This window comes from Vigna unguiculata, chromosome 10, assembly GCF_004118075.2.
Source record: "Vigna unguiculata cultivar IT97K-499-35 chromosome 10, ASM411807v1, whole genome shotgun sequence".
Lineage (NCBI taxonomy): Eukaryota > Viridiplantae > Streptophyta > Magnoliopsida > Fabales > Fabaceae > Vigna > Vigna unguiculata.
Genome location: NC_040288.1, coordinates 1,115,553 through 1,130,596, shown reverse-complemented (window position 1 = coordinate 1,130,596; position 15,044 = coordinate 1,115,553). Strand labels below are relative to the sequence as shown.

At 26.9% G+C, this 15,044-nt stretch overlaps 1 protein-coding gene across 1 annotated transcript; it reads left to right on the top strand.

Moving 5' to 3' along the window:
* The first annotated feature begins 4,137 nt into the window (after positions 1-4,137).
* LOC114165694 (patatin-like protein 3) lies at positions 4,138-7,094 on the top strand. Its single transcript, XM_028050261.1, has 7 exons — positions 4,138-4,368; positions 4,819-5,000; positions 5,331-5,496; positions 5,590-5,736; positions 5,867-6,118; positions 6,242-6,411; positions 6,671-7,094. The coding sequence occupies exons 1-7, from the start codon at positions 4,192-4,194 to the stop codon at positions 6,759-6,761; spliced, it is 1,185 nt and encodes a 394-aa protein (XP_027906062.1). The 5' UTR covers positions 4,138-4,191; the 3' UTR covers positions 6,762-7,094.
* The last annotated feature ends 7,950 nt before the right edge of the window (positions 7,095-15,044 follow it).

Sequence of the window (15,044 nt, the reverse complement as noted above, 5' to 3'; positions counted from 1 at the left end):
TAATAATTATGTCACTTTATACAGTTAAATATTTTCTATTATATACTATTATAGACATGGCACCGGTACAAAAATAAAAAATAATTATGATAAGGTAATTTCTCTACGATTTAGTTAAGTTTTAATTTTTTATATTATAAATTTAAATATTTTTTATTAAATTTTTAAGTATTTTAAAAACTGTATATTTTTCAATCTATTTATTTTTTTAAAACAATAAATTTATAAAATTTTAATTTTAATTTTTTTAATTAAATTCTTATTTATTATTTTGAGTATATTAAGTATTCAAAATTCTTATTAGCCATAGTGATTAATATAAAAAATATTACAATTTATATAAAATAATAATTGACTGTATTGTTTTTCACACATTTTGTTGAAATTATAACAATAGTAATTATAACAACCATTCCTTAATCTCTGGGTAGAATTATAAATGAAAGCTATCAAAGCACATGACAATTATTCAATACATTTTTGTTTAAAGTAACTTATCTAATTACATTAATCATAATTTTATCTCAACAACAAAAAAATCATAATATGTGAAGAAAAATAAACAGAATCATAAACATAAAATAAAAATTACTTTATCTTTGTAATCAGAGTAGATTTTTCTGTAAAAATTAGGTCTGAGTTTGACGGATGCATTATATATATATATATATATATATATATATATATATATATATATATATATATATATATATATATATATATATATATATATATATAGGTCTAAGGAATATTTTTGACAGGAAAATGTGCAGGATCATTTATTTGTAATAAGAATGAAAGACAGAAAAGTATCACGTGAATCACATATACTTTTGAGATTGGAAAATTGTGAAACATATACAAAAAAAGTATTTTCGTTATTAAGGAAAATTAAAGGAAAGTGAGAGATGTTAAGTGGATTCTTCCTCATTAGATGAATTGAAAATTTTAATCTACTTTTTTAAAAGTCTGTAGTAGCCAGACACCTAATTTTTCTTTTACAATTCATATCAAATTCTAAACTCTGAATTTTAATTCTTAAATCCTAAACTCTCTATAATTAAATAGTATATTCTTTTCCAATAGGATTTATTGAACAACATATTTACAACAAGTAAAATAAATATTATGTAATAAAAAATTAATATAAATTCATATTTTTAATTCCACAATATAATTAAAAAGGTATAACTATATCTTAAAATAAAATAAAATATATTAATAATTAAAAATGAAGATCAATACAAAGAAAATAACTATATATATAATTTAGATCCATATATTTAATTTACAAAGTCCAATGTTATTTATATATATCGATCAATTTAAAATATTTTCGTAAACGTAAGATGAGTTCAAATAGTAGTAGAATATGAGTTTATTTTCTTTTTCTAATAAAAATGTAGTTATAGGATGGAATATTTAATATTAAGAAAAATGAGTTGTTGGGTTTAATTAATTATTTTATTTTATGAGTTCGTGTTCATCAATGTCTTAAAATCTTTGTTAAGAATAATAATACTAATTTCAGGTACAGAATAGTGACTTCAGAATTCCAAAGCGAAAAATATTTGATGACTAAAACTAGAATTTACCGATATATAGAAAAGTAATTTCTTAAACTTTAGAAGAATAAACAAATATATAAATAAAAATAAAAATGTGTACCTTTTAATGAAAGATACTAAAAATATATTAAAATAAATTTTTCCTAGGTTTAATTTCTTTATTCTTTTATTTCAACTTTTTATCATTTTTTTTTCTTCAAAAAGTTTATATGATTTAGATTTGTAATGCTTTCTTCTCCAGGTAATCCAAAAGTCTGACTCAATATCCTATAAGAATATACATTATTCAGTTTTTGTTGATACATAATAACAAAGGAGAAAGCAGTTCACAATAGAGAATAAAGTATGGTTAATTTATTTATTTAATCAATAAATTAACTATAATTATAATTGTTCGATTGGAAGAGACCTTTTATGTAGAGACATCTTTGGTATAACATCACTAGATGTAAGGATGAGAATTTTAGAGATTCTTTTTACTTAGTTTCTTTTTTCTTTTTTCTTTTTTTGTCTTTTTTCTTGTTTTGGATAGCTTATAGGATATGGTTGAAAAATCCAAGTATGACATTAAATACTATATTAAGTAAAAATAAGAAAATTGAGTATGTTATAAGAAAAAATATTTACAAATTCATTTTATTAAGATTTGGGGTTTTGGGTAATTTGGTGATTTATGATGGTTGAAATATCTTAAATAATCATGTATTAATATATTTTATTTGTTAATAGAAAATGAAAAAAATACTACTATTTAATATTTGAATAGTTAAAGTTTTTTATTGGTAAAAATAAATTAAATTAATGAGATAATTGGGTTACTTTAATCCATATACACATAACATAAATGAAAAGAAAATAAAAAATGTTGGCACTTTATGGTCTTAGTCAAGGTTAAATAGAGATAAGTACTTTTAATTAATTATGTGGCAACTCATTTGGACATGATTCATCATAATTATAATATTCTTATTTCTCCAACTAATAAAGAATTTCACATTTAAATGGTTAATATAAATATAAATTTTTAAAGTTGTATATCATAGAATGATTGTCCCTATTGCCCTATTTTGTTTTTTCTGTATTTGGGTTGGGATAACCCTATTGTCCCTATTAATATATTTGTTATTGCTGATAAAAAAAAGACAATGATATTTTTATTACTAAATTTTGACAACTTTCTTTAATAACATGAGGTGTCATTTTTTAAATGGTTTTGAAATATTGAGAATGAGAAAATGAAAAAATGAAAAACTACTTAAAAGTGTCATCTAAGATGGTACGAGAAAGTTATTAAAATTTAGTAGTCAAAAAATCATTTAAAAAAAATAGAATAATTGTCCAAACTTTATGATTTTCATTCTTAAATGCATCCAAAATTTAAAATTTCATATATCTCCCGCATTACAAAAACATAAGAAAATTCATATATCTCGTGTATAATATTAGTAGTTATTATAAAAATAGGGACATTAAATATATTATTTAATAATATTTAAATAATGAAAACTTAATACGTCTTTTAAAATGGGGACATAAAAATTAATTTTAATCTTGATTGTTAACGTATATATAGTCGAAATAAACAATTTTAAATTTTCATAATAATTAATAATAGTTAACCATCACTACTAGAAATATTTGTTATGAAATAATTTATAAGAAATTGCTAATTTTCTTGTAAAATATTTTGTATAAACACTTTTTACAATAAAATATGTAGGTTGTGAATTATTTAATTTTGTAGTAAATAATTATTCACGAAGAAATTATGTGTCAATTAAAACTTTTAGAAAAAATGATAAAAAAAAGTCTCTTTTTGTAAATTTTTTTAAAAAAATTATAAGAAATATCCCATAAATTATTAAAAAATTTAGACTAAATTACTCTTTTGATCCTTATTTTTGTCAAGAAGTATTAAATTAGTTCTTCAGTCTTTTTTGTCTTCATTTGGTCATGATTTTTTTTTAAAAGTGTGATTCAATTTGGTACTTGTTGTTATTTTTTTCACAAATGATATTAAAGTCAGTGTCACATGTCAATTTATGATTTTTTTTTAATTTAACATCGTTTGTAAAAACTAACAGCAACAACTAAGTTGAATTACTTTTAAAAAAATATGACCAAATTGAAACAAAAAAAGTGAAGGACAAATTAGACATTTCTTGACAAGAACAGATCAAAAGAACAATTTAACCAAAATTTTAGTATTACATGAGTATGATTTGATACAATTCCTATAAGCTATTTTACATAAATTATTTCAAATATACCTCTTGTGAATTCTTAATATAGTTCACGTACGATATATATATATATATATATATATATATATATATATATATATATATATATATATATATATATATATATAAACTCTTAAATTACACAATTATACTTTTTAAGTGGTTCTAGTAAATTGCACGCAAGCTTCACATTATTCAGGCAATAAATACCAATGGTATAATATAAAAAAGAATTTGAAACTTTATTTTATTTTTTAATTTTCTACTAGTATGGCCAAAAAGAAAAAGTCTATAAATAGCCCTCACATTAGAGAGGAATCATCAAGTTCTTCATTCTCCATTTCACACCCTTCTTCAATTCTCTCTTGAACACTTTGATAATGTCTTCATTGCTCTTGTTTACTTTGGTGTTTTGCAGCCAAGTCATGGCTGCATTCAACACACCGTTGCCACCTCCAAGCTATGGAGATCAAGTTTCCATTCTGAGCATAGATGGTGGTGGCATCAGAGGAATTATTCCTGCCACTGTTCTTATTCACTTGGACAACGCTCTTAAGGTCTAATTTCTATTATATTAATTAATTCCAATGTGTGTGGATTCCAAGTTTTTATTTAAGCTTTAAGAATTTGTATGTGTGTGAATTAATTTTTTTTAAAGCTATATAGAATATATATATAATTAGTTCATTTTCCCCAAGAAACAACATATAAAGAGGAAACGGAAGTGTTTACACACATTATATATATACTTTACATAAGTTGTTATCTCATTACAAACTCTTGTAATAATGTTTTTTGGAAAGGTTAGTGCTCTCCTTGGAGTGTTTAACACATGCTCTACATATTTTTTCTTCAGAAAGGAAAACTACGTGTATGAAATTAATAACTCGTGTATAATTTGAATTCATGTTATTCCCTACATTTTAGTTTGGTTAAATATATTGTAGAACTAAAAACCGTACATGAATACATTAATTGTAACATTTGAGATTGTGTTTGAGTTGCAGGCGAAGGATCCAACATCATCGTTGGCAGATTATTTTGATGTGATATCAGGAACAAGCACTGGAGGACTCATGAGTCTTATGTTATCAGCTCCGAGCTCACCTGGTTCCAATACTCCTCTCTTCACTCCATCGGAAGTCGTAAACTTCTACAAGACATATGGCCCTGACATATTTAAACTTAGGTATGAATGAACCTCATCAAAATTGAGTTAACATAGTCATAACAAATATTTGACACATCATAATTAATTTCTAAACTTAGAACCAGCAATCGGACCATATCAGCAGGAGGAAGAGGTGTATCGAAAATGAGATCAAATCCGAGTATTTATGCGGGTGCAAATCTCATTTTATACAAACCGATTTTCTAGGGTTAGAATAGAGTTAAAATTCACTTTTTCACGAGCAAAATATGTAATTGGGTAAAATTTAGTAAAAATGGTTTAGTTATTACCTTTGCCTTAATCAGTTTGCTAAAAGGTGTGGGTTCTTGTGATGCAAAACCATGGCAGACCTATCTGGGATCTTACAAAATGTCCCAAGTATGATGGAAAGTTCTTAGCGAACAAAGCTAGAGAGTTGCTGAAAGAGACACGACTGAATCAAACGTTGACGAACGTGGTAATACCATCTTTCGATGAGCAGAAAATCTACCCAGTTATATTCTCCAGCTTCAAGGTTAGCATATGCTACACATTCTTCATATTATCTTCTCATATTTCGACCAATAACCTTTTTCTTAAGGCTGAGTGTTGAATACTGTTTGTGCAGGCGAAGACACAAACTTACTTGAATGCGAAGCTCTCGGATATAGGTCTTGCCACTTCGGCTGCACCAACTTTTCTACCATCCCACGAATTTGAGAATGATGGTGTTCAATTTGATTTGATTGATGGAGCTATGGCCGCTAACAATCCAGTAAATATTCATCACTAACTCAAACTATATATATAAATACTTTTGTGTAGGTAGTAGTAAGATTTGAACCTAGTTAAACCTAGTGATTCTTTTAGAAGAAATATCTGAAGAGTTTGATTGAATACTTTAGGCCCTGGTTGCTGTGAGTGAAGTGTTTCAACACAGTGGGGAAAAGGAAGTATTGTTGCTGTCATTAGGAACTGGAATACCAAAAGCAAAGGAGAAGTTAGGTAACATCTTCGATATTGGGTGCCAAGCTTTATGGCTACCTGGGCACATTGAAGTTATCAGTGAAGTTGCATTCAGCACAGACATGACTCATTACTACCTTGCAACAATCTTCCCTGGCCTCGTTCCTCCCAAAAACTATCTTCGAATTGAGGTATATATGCATACTTAGGTTTTTCAAATAATGTTTTCAATCTACTTATTGCAGAAGAAAACAAAACAAAAAATGAATTTGACAACTAATGTAAAATGATTGATGTTGTCTTTGTAATTGCAGGAGTATAATCTGGATCCATCCATGGAAGCAATGGATAATGCTGATAAAAAGAACATGGATAACCTTGAAAAGGTGGGAGAGGGCCTCTTGACCCAAAAAGTGAAGAGGATAAATCTGAGTTCATATAAACCATTTGAACTAGACCAAACAAATGCTCAAGCTCTTGACAGGTACTCATACTAACTTTCTCAACATTGTTTTCACTATCTATGTTTAAAATTAGTAGCTGAAAGGTTTAGATGATTTTTTTTTATTGAATTATAATGTTAAAAGGCCTTTATAATAGTTATTTTAAAAGCTATATATGTATATATATACACAGAATTGTTTCTGATTTTGAAAAGTGATACAGAATTGTGAATACTATAATATCTTATTAGTTGATTATATATATTGAATGGTAATTTTGAGAGGATGTTTGTTTTGAAGGTTGGCTGAGAAATTATTTGCAGAGAGGCAGTTGCGTCTGAAAAGGAAATCTATGGAGGAAGGAGGAAGACCTTTCATTGAAACTATTTAAGTTCCTTCTGATGGAATAAGAGCATCTTGAGCATTATAAATAAATGTCATGTGTATGACATTATATTATGTTGTCTTTATCCATGTTTGTTGTGTGTTTTATGTTGGAATAAGGTTGATGCTTTGGGTTTCTATGTAAATCCCAATTGCAAGAACCATATATGATATAATAAGGTTGAATGCTTTGGGGTTCTATGTATAACTCCCATTAGCTGGAACCATGGATCATGTAATAGTAAGGTTCAATGTTTTTGAGTTCTATGTAACTTAATTGCTAAGACCATGTATTATAGAAGTGATCCTTTGTTTGGTAATTTTCTGTGGTATTTTAAGATCTCCTTGATCCAATTTATTTGTCAATGTTAATATTTTTTTTAGCAGTCACAAATGGTGGGACGTAAAATTTATTTTAACAATACAAATTATTTATTTGTTGAAAATAATGAATAATATTGTCTTATGTAAAATATCACTATAAGAAACTATGCAAAAAGTGAAAGATTAAAGAAGTAGGAAGAAGTACATAGGTCATGTGTTGAAATTTTAACATTAACAGAAACTAACACATTAATAACTAATATTTTTATAAAGTGTTTAATATAGATAAAGGAGAGTTAATATACAGTTGTCAAAATGAGTTGGAATTCGCAAGCCAACCCGACTTACCACGGGTTCGGGTTAGGTTAGGTTGAAATTTTTTAGAAATTTCAATATGGGTTGATTTTTGACCCGGCTCACCTAGAACTCGGTTCATCTGGGTTGAACCCATGGTGAGCCGGATTGGCTTATCAAGCCGCAAATAAAGGATCACACAAGTATTTTTTATTAAGTTGAACTTTGCATTTGGATCATGTTAGGTTGTTTTTTTAGCCAACACATAGATAATTTGTATTTTTGTGATTTTTGTTTGTATTTTGATTGTATTAAAGTTTATTTAGATTTTAATTAGAATTATAATTTAGTTTTGACTGAAAAAAAAATAAAAATTGTATTTTTTTTAATTAAGTGAACCCATGAGCCAACCCGTTTAATCCGATGAGTCGAACCGGGTTTAACTTTTTTTGGTTCGTTAATAAGTGAGCCAGGTTGGATTGGTTCACTAAGTAATCAACCCGTGGTGGGTCATGCCGGGTCAGGTCGAATTACCCATTTTGACCACTCTTCCTACAACCCACCAAAGTGCCCAAGGAAGAAGATATACAAATTAATTTTAGGTTATAAATGAAACATTATTAATTATTTTTTTAAAAGAATGACTATATTATGAGAAAATTGTTGGAATTGTATTGATACATGATAATTGTATATCATTCTAATACTTATTGTTGTTGTGCAAGACCTGTATTAATTAAACTTGTTGCACTACCTCGTCAAAGTTTCCAGAAAAAAAAATCAAGTATAATTTTTATATTTTAAACCCTAAAATAATAGCAACTTTCAAACACATTTAAATTCAACTACACAAAACTTTTATTCATCGCATTCAGTATGCATTGATATGTTTGCTATCGTACAAACCGAACGACCACTAAGATCATAGCATTCAATTGAAATAGACAGTGGCTGATCTTAGTTGTACACCAGAGGCCATGCCCCCCAAAATTTTAATTTTTTTAAATATATGTAATATATATTGTATTGATGAAATTAAATTAGATAAATTTTTATTTTTTTATAAAGTATAATATTGACTGTTGATAAATAATAAAATGTAAAATTAAATATAAAAGAATAAAAAAATTTATTTAGATATTTTTATATGTTCTATCTATTGTTTTTAAGTTTTCTATATACTATATTCATCTTCATTCTTAGTGTAGCAATAGTTCTTTTGTTTTCTAAAACAAAAATAGAAAGTTGGACACAAATTTACTTTTTCTACTTTTATTTTTTATATGTTCTCTTTCATCTTTTTAGATAAGAAGGCAACTCTATCTTGTCTCTTGACAGTAAAATATTAGTTTAATAGTTTGTATTTTTTTTTATCTCATGATTTTTTTGTATTTTTTATGAATATAAAAAAATGTACTATATATATGTTTTTCCATAATTATTTTTAATTGTAACTTGATTATTATAGATTTTTTTTTCAGTACTTACGTTTCTCAATTTTCTATTAGATCTTGATAGATTATTTTTAGTCTTTAATTTCTTTTTTCCAAATAGGTATTGTTGGAAGTCCCAAATTTCACTAGAGATAAGGCAATTTCTTAATATATAAGTGGGATGAAAATCTCACCTTATAAGTTGGTATTGTGAGATTGAGTTAGACTTTAAAGTCCGCTTTCTAACATGGTATCAAAGCTAGGTTACAATGTATTCTAGCGAGATTTCTTGGAGATATTGTTTCACTCGCTATCGGACCACCCATTTCTAGTCCCACACACGGGATGTATATACCTCGGTGTGAGAGTGTGTGTTTGAAGTCCCACATTCCACTAGAGATAAAGCAATTTCATAATATATAAGTGGGGTGCAAACCTTACCTTACAACCCGATTTTGTGGGGTTCCGTTAGGCTTTAAAGTTCACTTCTTAACATATATTGATGAGGAAATAAAATAACATATTTTTTTTAAGTCATAAAAGAAAAGATACCGTGAAGAAGTAAAGTTGTTTTGTTTACATATTTTCTTAGTATGATAGTAAGGATCAAATTGTTAAATTAGACGAAAATTTCTTAATATTTAAAGAATTAGATGTGGGGAGTTTCGTATTAATTCTTTGGAACATATTCCAAAAGAACGTTATCAAATGTTCAAATATAGGAATATTAATGAGTGAACGAGATGAAATTAGAAAAACTTATTTAATGAGTGAACGAGATGATATTAGAAAAAACTAATTTAAAATGAGTTTTATATCAACTTCAAAACTATGATTTTTCTAAGAAGAAACATACAAGAAGATTTCAATACTAAATTATATATACTTTTATTATATTAGTGGCAATGATTAAATATATACATTTTGAGTATATTATTTTGACCCCTTCAATGAAGCATCAATACTTCGATTTGAATCACGTATCCGTGTCTGACACGTACCCTTATTTGATACTTTAGGATATTTGACCGATGTCAGGTTCTACAGAGGGGGGGTTTCACTGGGGAGAACAACACCAATGAGATCTGAGCCTAATCACATAAGATACTGACACCACTCTCAACCCAAAACCTTAAGGCAATGGGTTTATGGGTCTTTATTCTTATATAGTGCTCTACTTTCTCATTTCTGATCAATGTGGGACTTAGAATCACACTTGGATTCCTAACAACCGATACTTATCAATAAAGTATCTAATCTCTAAAGAGTAGTACTTTTATGATGACAGTAATTTATAATTTTTCGTGTTACAACTTTAATACATATGATTTTAATTTGAATTCACACCATATAACAATCATATATTTATCATGTTTTTAAGAATTATCGTATACTTTTCAGTATACATATATTACGTATCGTATCTTATTATTTTTAAAAATAAATGTATAACGTATTGAATATGTATCGTATCCAATATATATATTGTATTCGTATATCATATGTGTGGGTTAAATTATTATCGAGAATACGAGAAAGACCTACTAAAAGTATGCATTATTGTAATGTGAACATGACGTGCTTGTGTGCACATGTGAGTGGATACATAGGTGTAGGGAGGGCAAGAACTATCTGTGCCTGAACGCCTAAAAAAATCAGTTCCTTACCCACTCCATTTATCTTCTTCGTATATGAAAAAAATGTGTATGATTTTTTATATACGCGAATATCTATATATACCTGTAAATATTTTTATTTATATAAATGCTTTTTAATTTTAAATATAATTACTTAAAACTAAATTTTTTTAATAACAAAATTAAAAAAAAAATTAAAGTACAATTCAAAACAATGTAAATATGACTGACTTGTACCAAAATATAAATTTTAAGAAATTAATTTTTTTGAAAATAACTTCAATTTTATAGGCCTAAATAAAAAATAAAATATATATATAACTACATGAAAATTCTTAAATAATGACCAATTTTAGTTACAAATAATATGTTTAGAAATTAATTTAGAAACCACTTCATGATAGAAAAAAGTTCAGTGACCAGTAGAGATCCATTATAATTTTTTGAAACTATTTTAATTACCAATAAATTTTACTTTATAAATTCATATATAAACTGGTCACTGTAGTGATTAATTTTTTTTCACTAAAATTAATCATTATTCAAGGATTTTCTTATAGTGTATGAAGTCAAATCTTAAACAATTCTTCGATAATTATTAACACTATAAGAAAATGTCTTATTAATAACCAATTTTAGTGATCGAAAATTGTTGGTCACTGTAGTGACCAATTTAGATATCAATTTACAAAATAAAAAATTATTGATTACTAAAATAGTCATTATTATGAATAAAAAATTATAATTAGTCTCTAAATTTAGCTATCAAGGTTTTAGCTACCAAAGGAAATTGGTTACTAAATATTAATTACCAAGATTTTTGCTACCAAAAAGAGTTAGTTTCAAAATTAGTCTCTAATTAATTAGTAACCAATTTAACGCCCAATTATAATTTTTTATTCATAATAGTGATTTTTTTAGTAACCAATAATTTTTTATTTTGTAAATTGGTATCTAAGTTAGTCACTATATAGTGACTATCAATTTTTGGTCACTAAAACTGATTGTTAATGAGACATATTCTTATAGCATAATTTTTTTTCACTAGTAGCTTTATTTTGATCACTTCATTTAAACAAATATTAAAATAAAACTCATACTTATTTTTCAAGAAAAAGTATAAAAAAATGATAATTATGAGCGGTAGCAGGCATCACGAATAGGATACCATAATATTCATACTTATCTCATTAGCAAACATGTAATTAATACTCGTACTCATTATTCATGGGTATCCATTTAGTATTCCTCACAGAGTTTATTTACGGATATCTACGAGTATGTAATTTTTTGCCATCCATACATAAGTGTGTGCACGTGGACATGTGTGAGTATATATATATATATATATATATATATATATATATATATATATATATATATATATATATATATATATATATATATATATATATATATATATATATATATATATATATAACATAAGTCGTAAGTAAGTTTTCCTTCTTTTTGACATATGAAGACTCGTCTCTCTGCCTATTCAATTTTTCTAGTTAACAAACAACTAACATTTTGAATTTTTCAATCAACAATCTTACATGTATAATATACTATGAATTGTCAAAACAACTTCATGATCAGTATAAAAAAAATATACGTGTGTGTACGCGACAGTATATACATGTATGTGTATAAAAAAAATCATTACTCCTTCCAACATTTTTCTTTTACTATTAAATTTCTATCTTCGGTGAGCCATTTGTATAATTTGTTGAGCCACCCATTATCTCAACTAAGTAATTTATTTCAAAACAATATGTTCTCCACATTCAAAAGTGTAATCATATATATGAATCAACTATGATGAAAAGAAAAAAGTAGTTTTTGAAAAACAAAATTAAAGGTCCATTATTTGATAGTTTGTATCTAACCACACACATGCATAAGTGTACACATATATATTATAACAAAGGAGAAACACCATCTCTAAGGTTTGTTATACTTTCTTCACAAAGACATTTCAGCATATGAGCATTTTGGCATCATTTTTTTTCCTGTAGTTTTGTTTCGGTTAGATAATTAAAACATATCAGGACGAGGTAAAAAAAGAGTGACTTTTTGGTTTCGGTTATGAACTGAAGTTAAAGGGTTTATACTATGCTTTAGTTAGTGCGAACCGAAGCATAATACCTTTTAAATTAAACATTTTTTTATTAGAGTGGGTATCTGATTTCGGTTATACTCATAATTAAGACCAAATATCACAAAAAAAGTTAAATTAAAAAGAGTATTTGGTTTTGGTTATGCCCATAACAAAACTAAATATCTTTATAACTAAATAATAATTTAAAATTAAAAAGGGAATTTTTCTATGGTTACTAGAAGAAAATTATCAAATAGTTTACGATAAAAAATGTTTAGAGATCAATTTAGAAACTAATTTAGAGACCAATTTTTTTGGTAGCCAAAACCTAGGTAGTTAATGTTAACATTGGTCATTAATCAAAAATTTTTATTGTATTGGGTTTGTAGGCATTTTTTATTTTAAATAATGTTTTATTTTTGTTTCCTCCGACATTTTAAACCTGCACAGGTTGATACAAAACCACCATAGAAACAACACAATAAATTTTATCAAACCCAGAATCATCCAGAATCAAAATACAACTATCAGTCTTGTCTTACAACAAGTAAATATCCTAAATACTATTGTACATTTGTATTATAAATTTTTCACAAGTTATCCTACCATACTTTATGGAATTATTTGGTACTCTTAAATTTTTACACAAAAAAAGACATTAATTTCAATTAGTATATAAAAAGACAAAGTTGCAAAGTATTTGATTCAATGCAAATATTATCGTTTTCCAACTAGTTGTAATACGAGCACGAACAATGATTGTCATCCATTACATTAAATATTAACCACATTCATAAGAGTCAGTTTGTTTATTATACTACAATATATTAGCACAATTATAAATAATTAAGGAAGAAAAGGAATCAAACAATAATAAATATATGCACCAAAATATCAAACCTGGAGGGATAACCATGCAAATTTTTTTGCTTTAGCAATTGATTTCCCTAGCAACATGCTATGTCAAGCAATTGAACTATGATAAAGGGAATGTTTTAGGATACATTTAAATAAAAAAGAAAGTGCATAAGATTTAGGTTCTTACTAATCTATTACTTGTTTGAGATGGTTGAGGGGAGAGTTGTGTAAGGAGCAAAATCACACAACAAACGTTTTCCTTTAGGGAAATCACAAGTAGTTGTCAATGATGTTTGAATTGAAAATAAATTCATTGTTATACTTTAAAATGAAGGATTATATTGACAAGTTAACAAAGTACACTTATTTAGCAATATAAAGGACACAATATATTTGCTTTCCTTGTTCATAGCATTTGGTGACGTATGCTTGAATGTCATCAAACTTATTGCCTTCATGAGTGAGTTAGGGGTCTATGAACCGATATGCATCATTCAACCCCGTATTGTTAGTGACACCACACATATATTAGAACACAAAATTTATTTGATATAAATAACTAGATAAATCAATTACATGAAAATAATGGTTAAAAGTCTTACATCATCCATAACTACATAACAGTAATATTCAATTCTTGTCCTCGACACAAGCTCTAAGGCATCTTTCTTATACAAATACAATCGAATGTCAATGTTTCTCCCAATACATTAGAATCCCATGGAACTATCATCGGCTTATAGCTTATGATGTCAGGAAGTTGGTGTAATGCCCAAGAGGACATTCCAAAGATAGAGGAATCTTCTTGGGTTTAGGACTTCCTTGTTGATGCAACTACTATTACATGGAAATATAATTTAATTATGAACATATGTGTACTTCGGGTCAACAAACTTCAAGTTCTGCATTGACACTGAACTCTTAATATTTGAAGAGTATCCTTGAGGTACCTTGACACTCTTTAGGTAAAGGCAAAAAGTTATCTTCTCTTTGTTTGGACGTAGTGTAACATGTGGGGCACAAATAAGTATGCTTACCAATCTCCATTAGTGTCAAGTCTTCTCAGATCTTCATTTCAACCAAATCCAAAAGAACATTTACTTCATCTTTTGTCTTTTCCTGAATGTTAAGTAGTATACCAATCAACCTATCACACACATTCTTTTCTACATGCATTACATCTACGCAATGTCTAATCTCTAACTTCAACCAATATGTAAGATCAAAGAATATTGATTTTTTCTTCCAAGGACTCATTGCATATGACTTCTTGGATGTTGTCCTAAATACATGATGTACTTTATTAACTTTTCCATGAATTTGAAGGTCAATCAATGGAATGCTTTCTTTAATCGTCAATAAGGATGATTAAATTGTAAAAACCTTTGAAGGCGCAATTATATTGTCATCCTTTCATTTTTCAATTAATGAGATGCAATGTTTTCTTCACATATGGGACATGCTTTATGACCTTTAACTTTGTACCCTAATAAATTACCGTAAGTTGAAAAGTCATTAATGGTGTAAAATAACATTGCATGCATCATGAAAATTTCAAAAGTAAAAACATCAAATATTTCAACCCCATCAACCCACAACAACTTCAAGTCTTCAACTAATGGACTGAGATATATGTCAAT

Bases quoted from the DNA above. Each gene is read 5' to 3' on its own strand.
- LOC114165694 (XM_028050261.1), top strand. From the start codon at position 4,192: ATGTCTTCATTGCTCTTGTTTACTTTGGTGTTTTGCAGCCAAGTCATG. The intron at 5,497-5,589 runs GTTAGCATATGC...CTGTTTGTGCAG, and splicing joins TTATATTCTCCAGCTTCAAG to GCGAAGACACAAACTTACTT. The intron at 6,119-6,241 runs GTATATATGCAT...TTGTAATTGCAG, and splicing joins AAAACTATCTTCGAATTGAG to GAGTATAATCTGGATCCATC.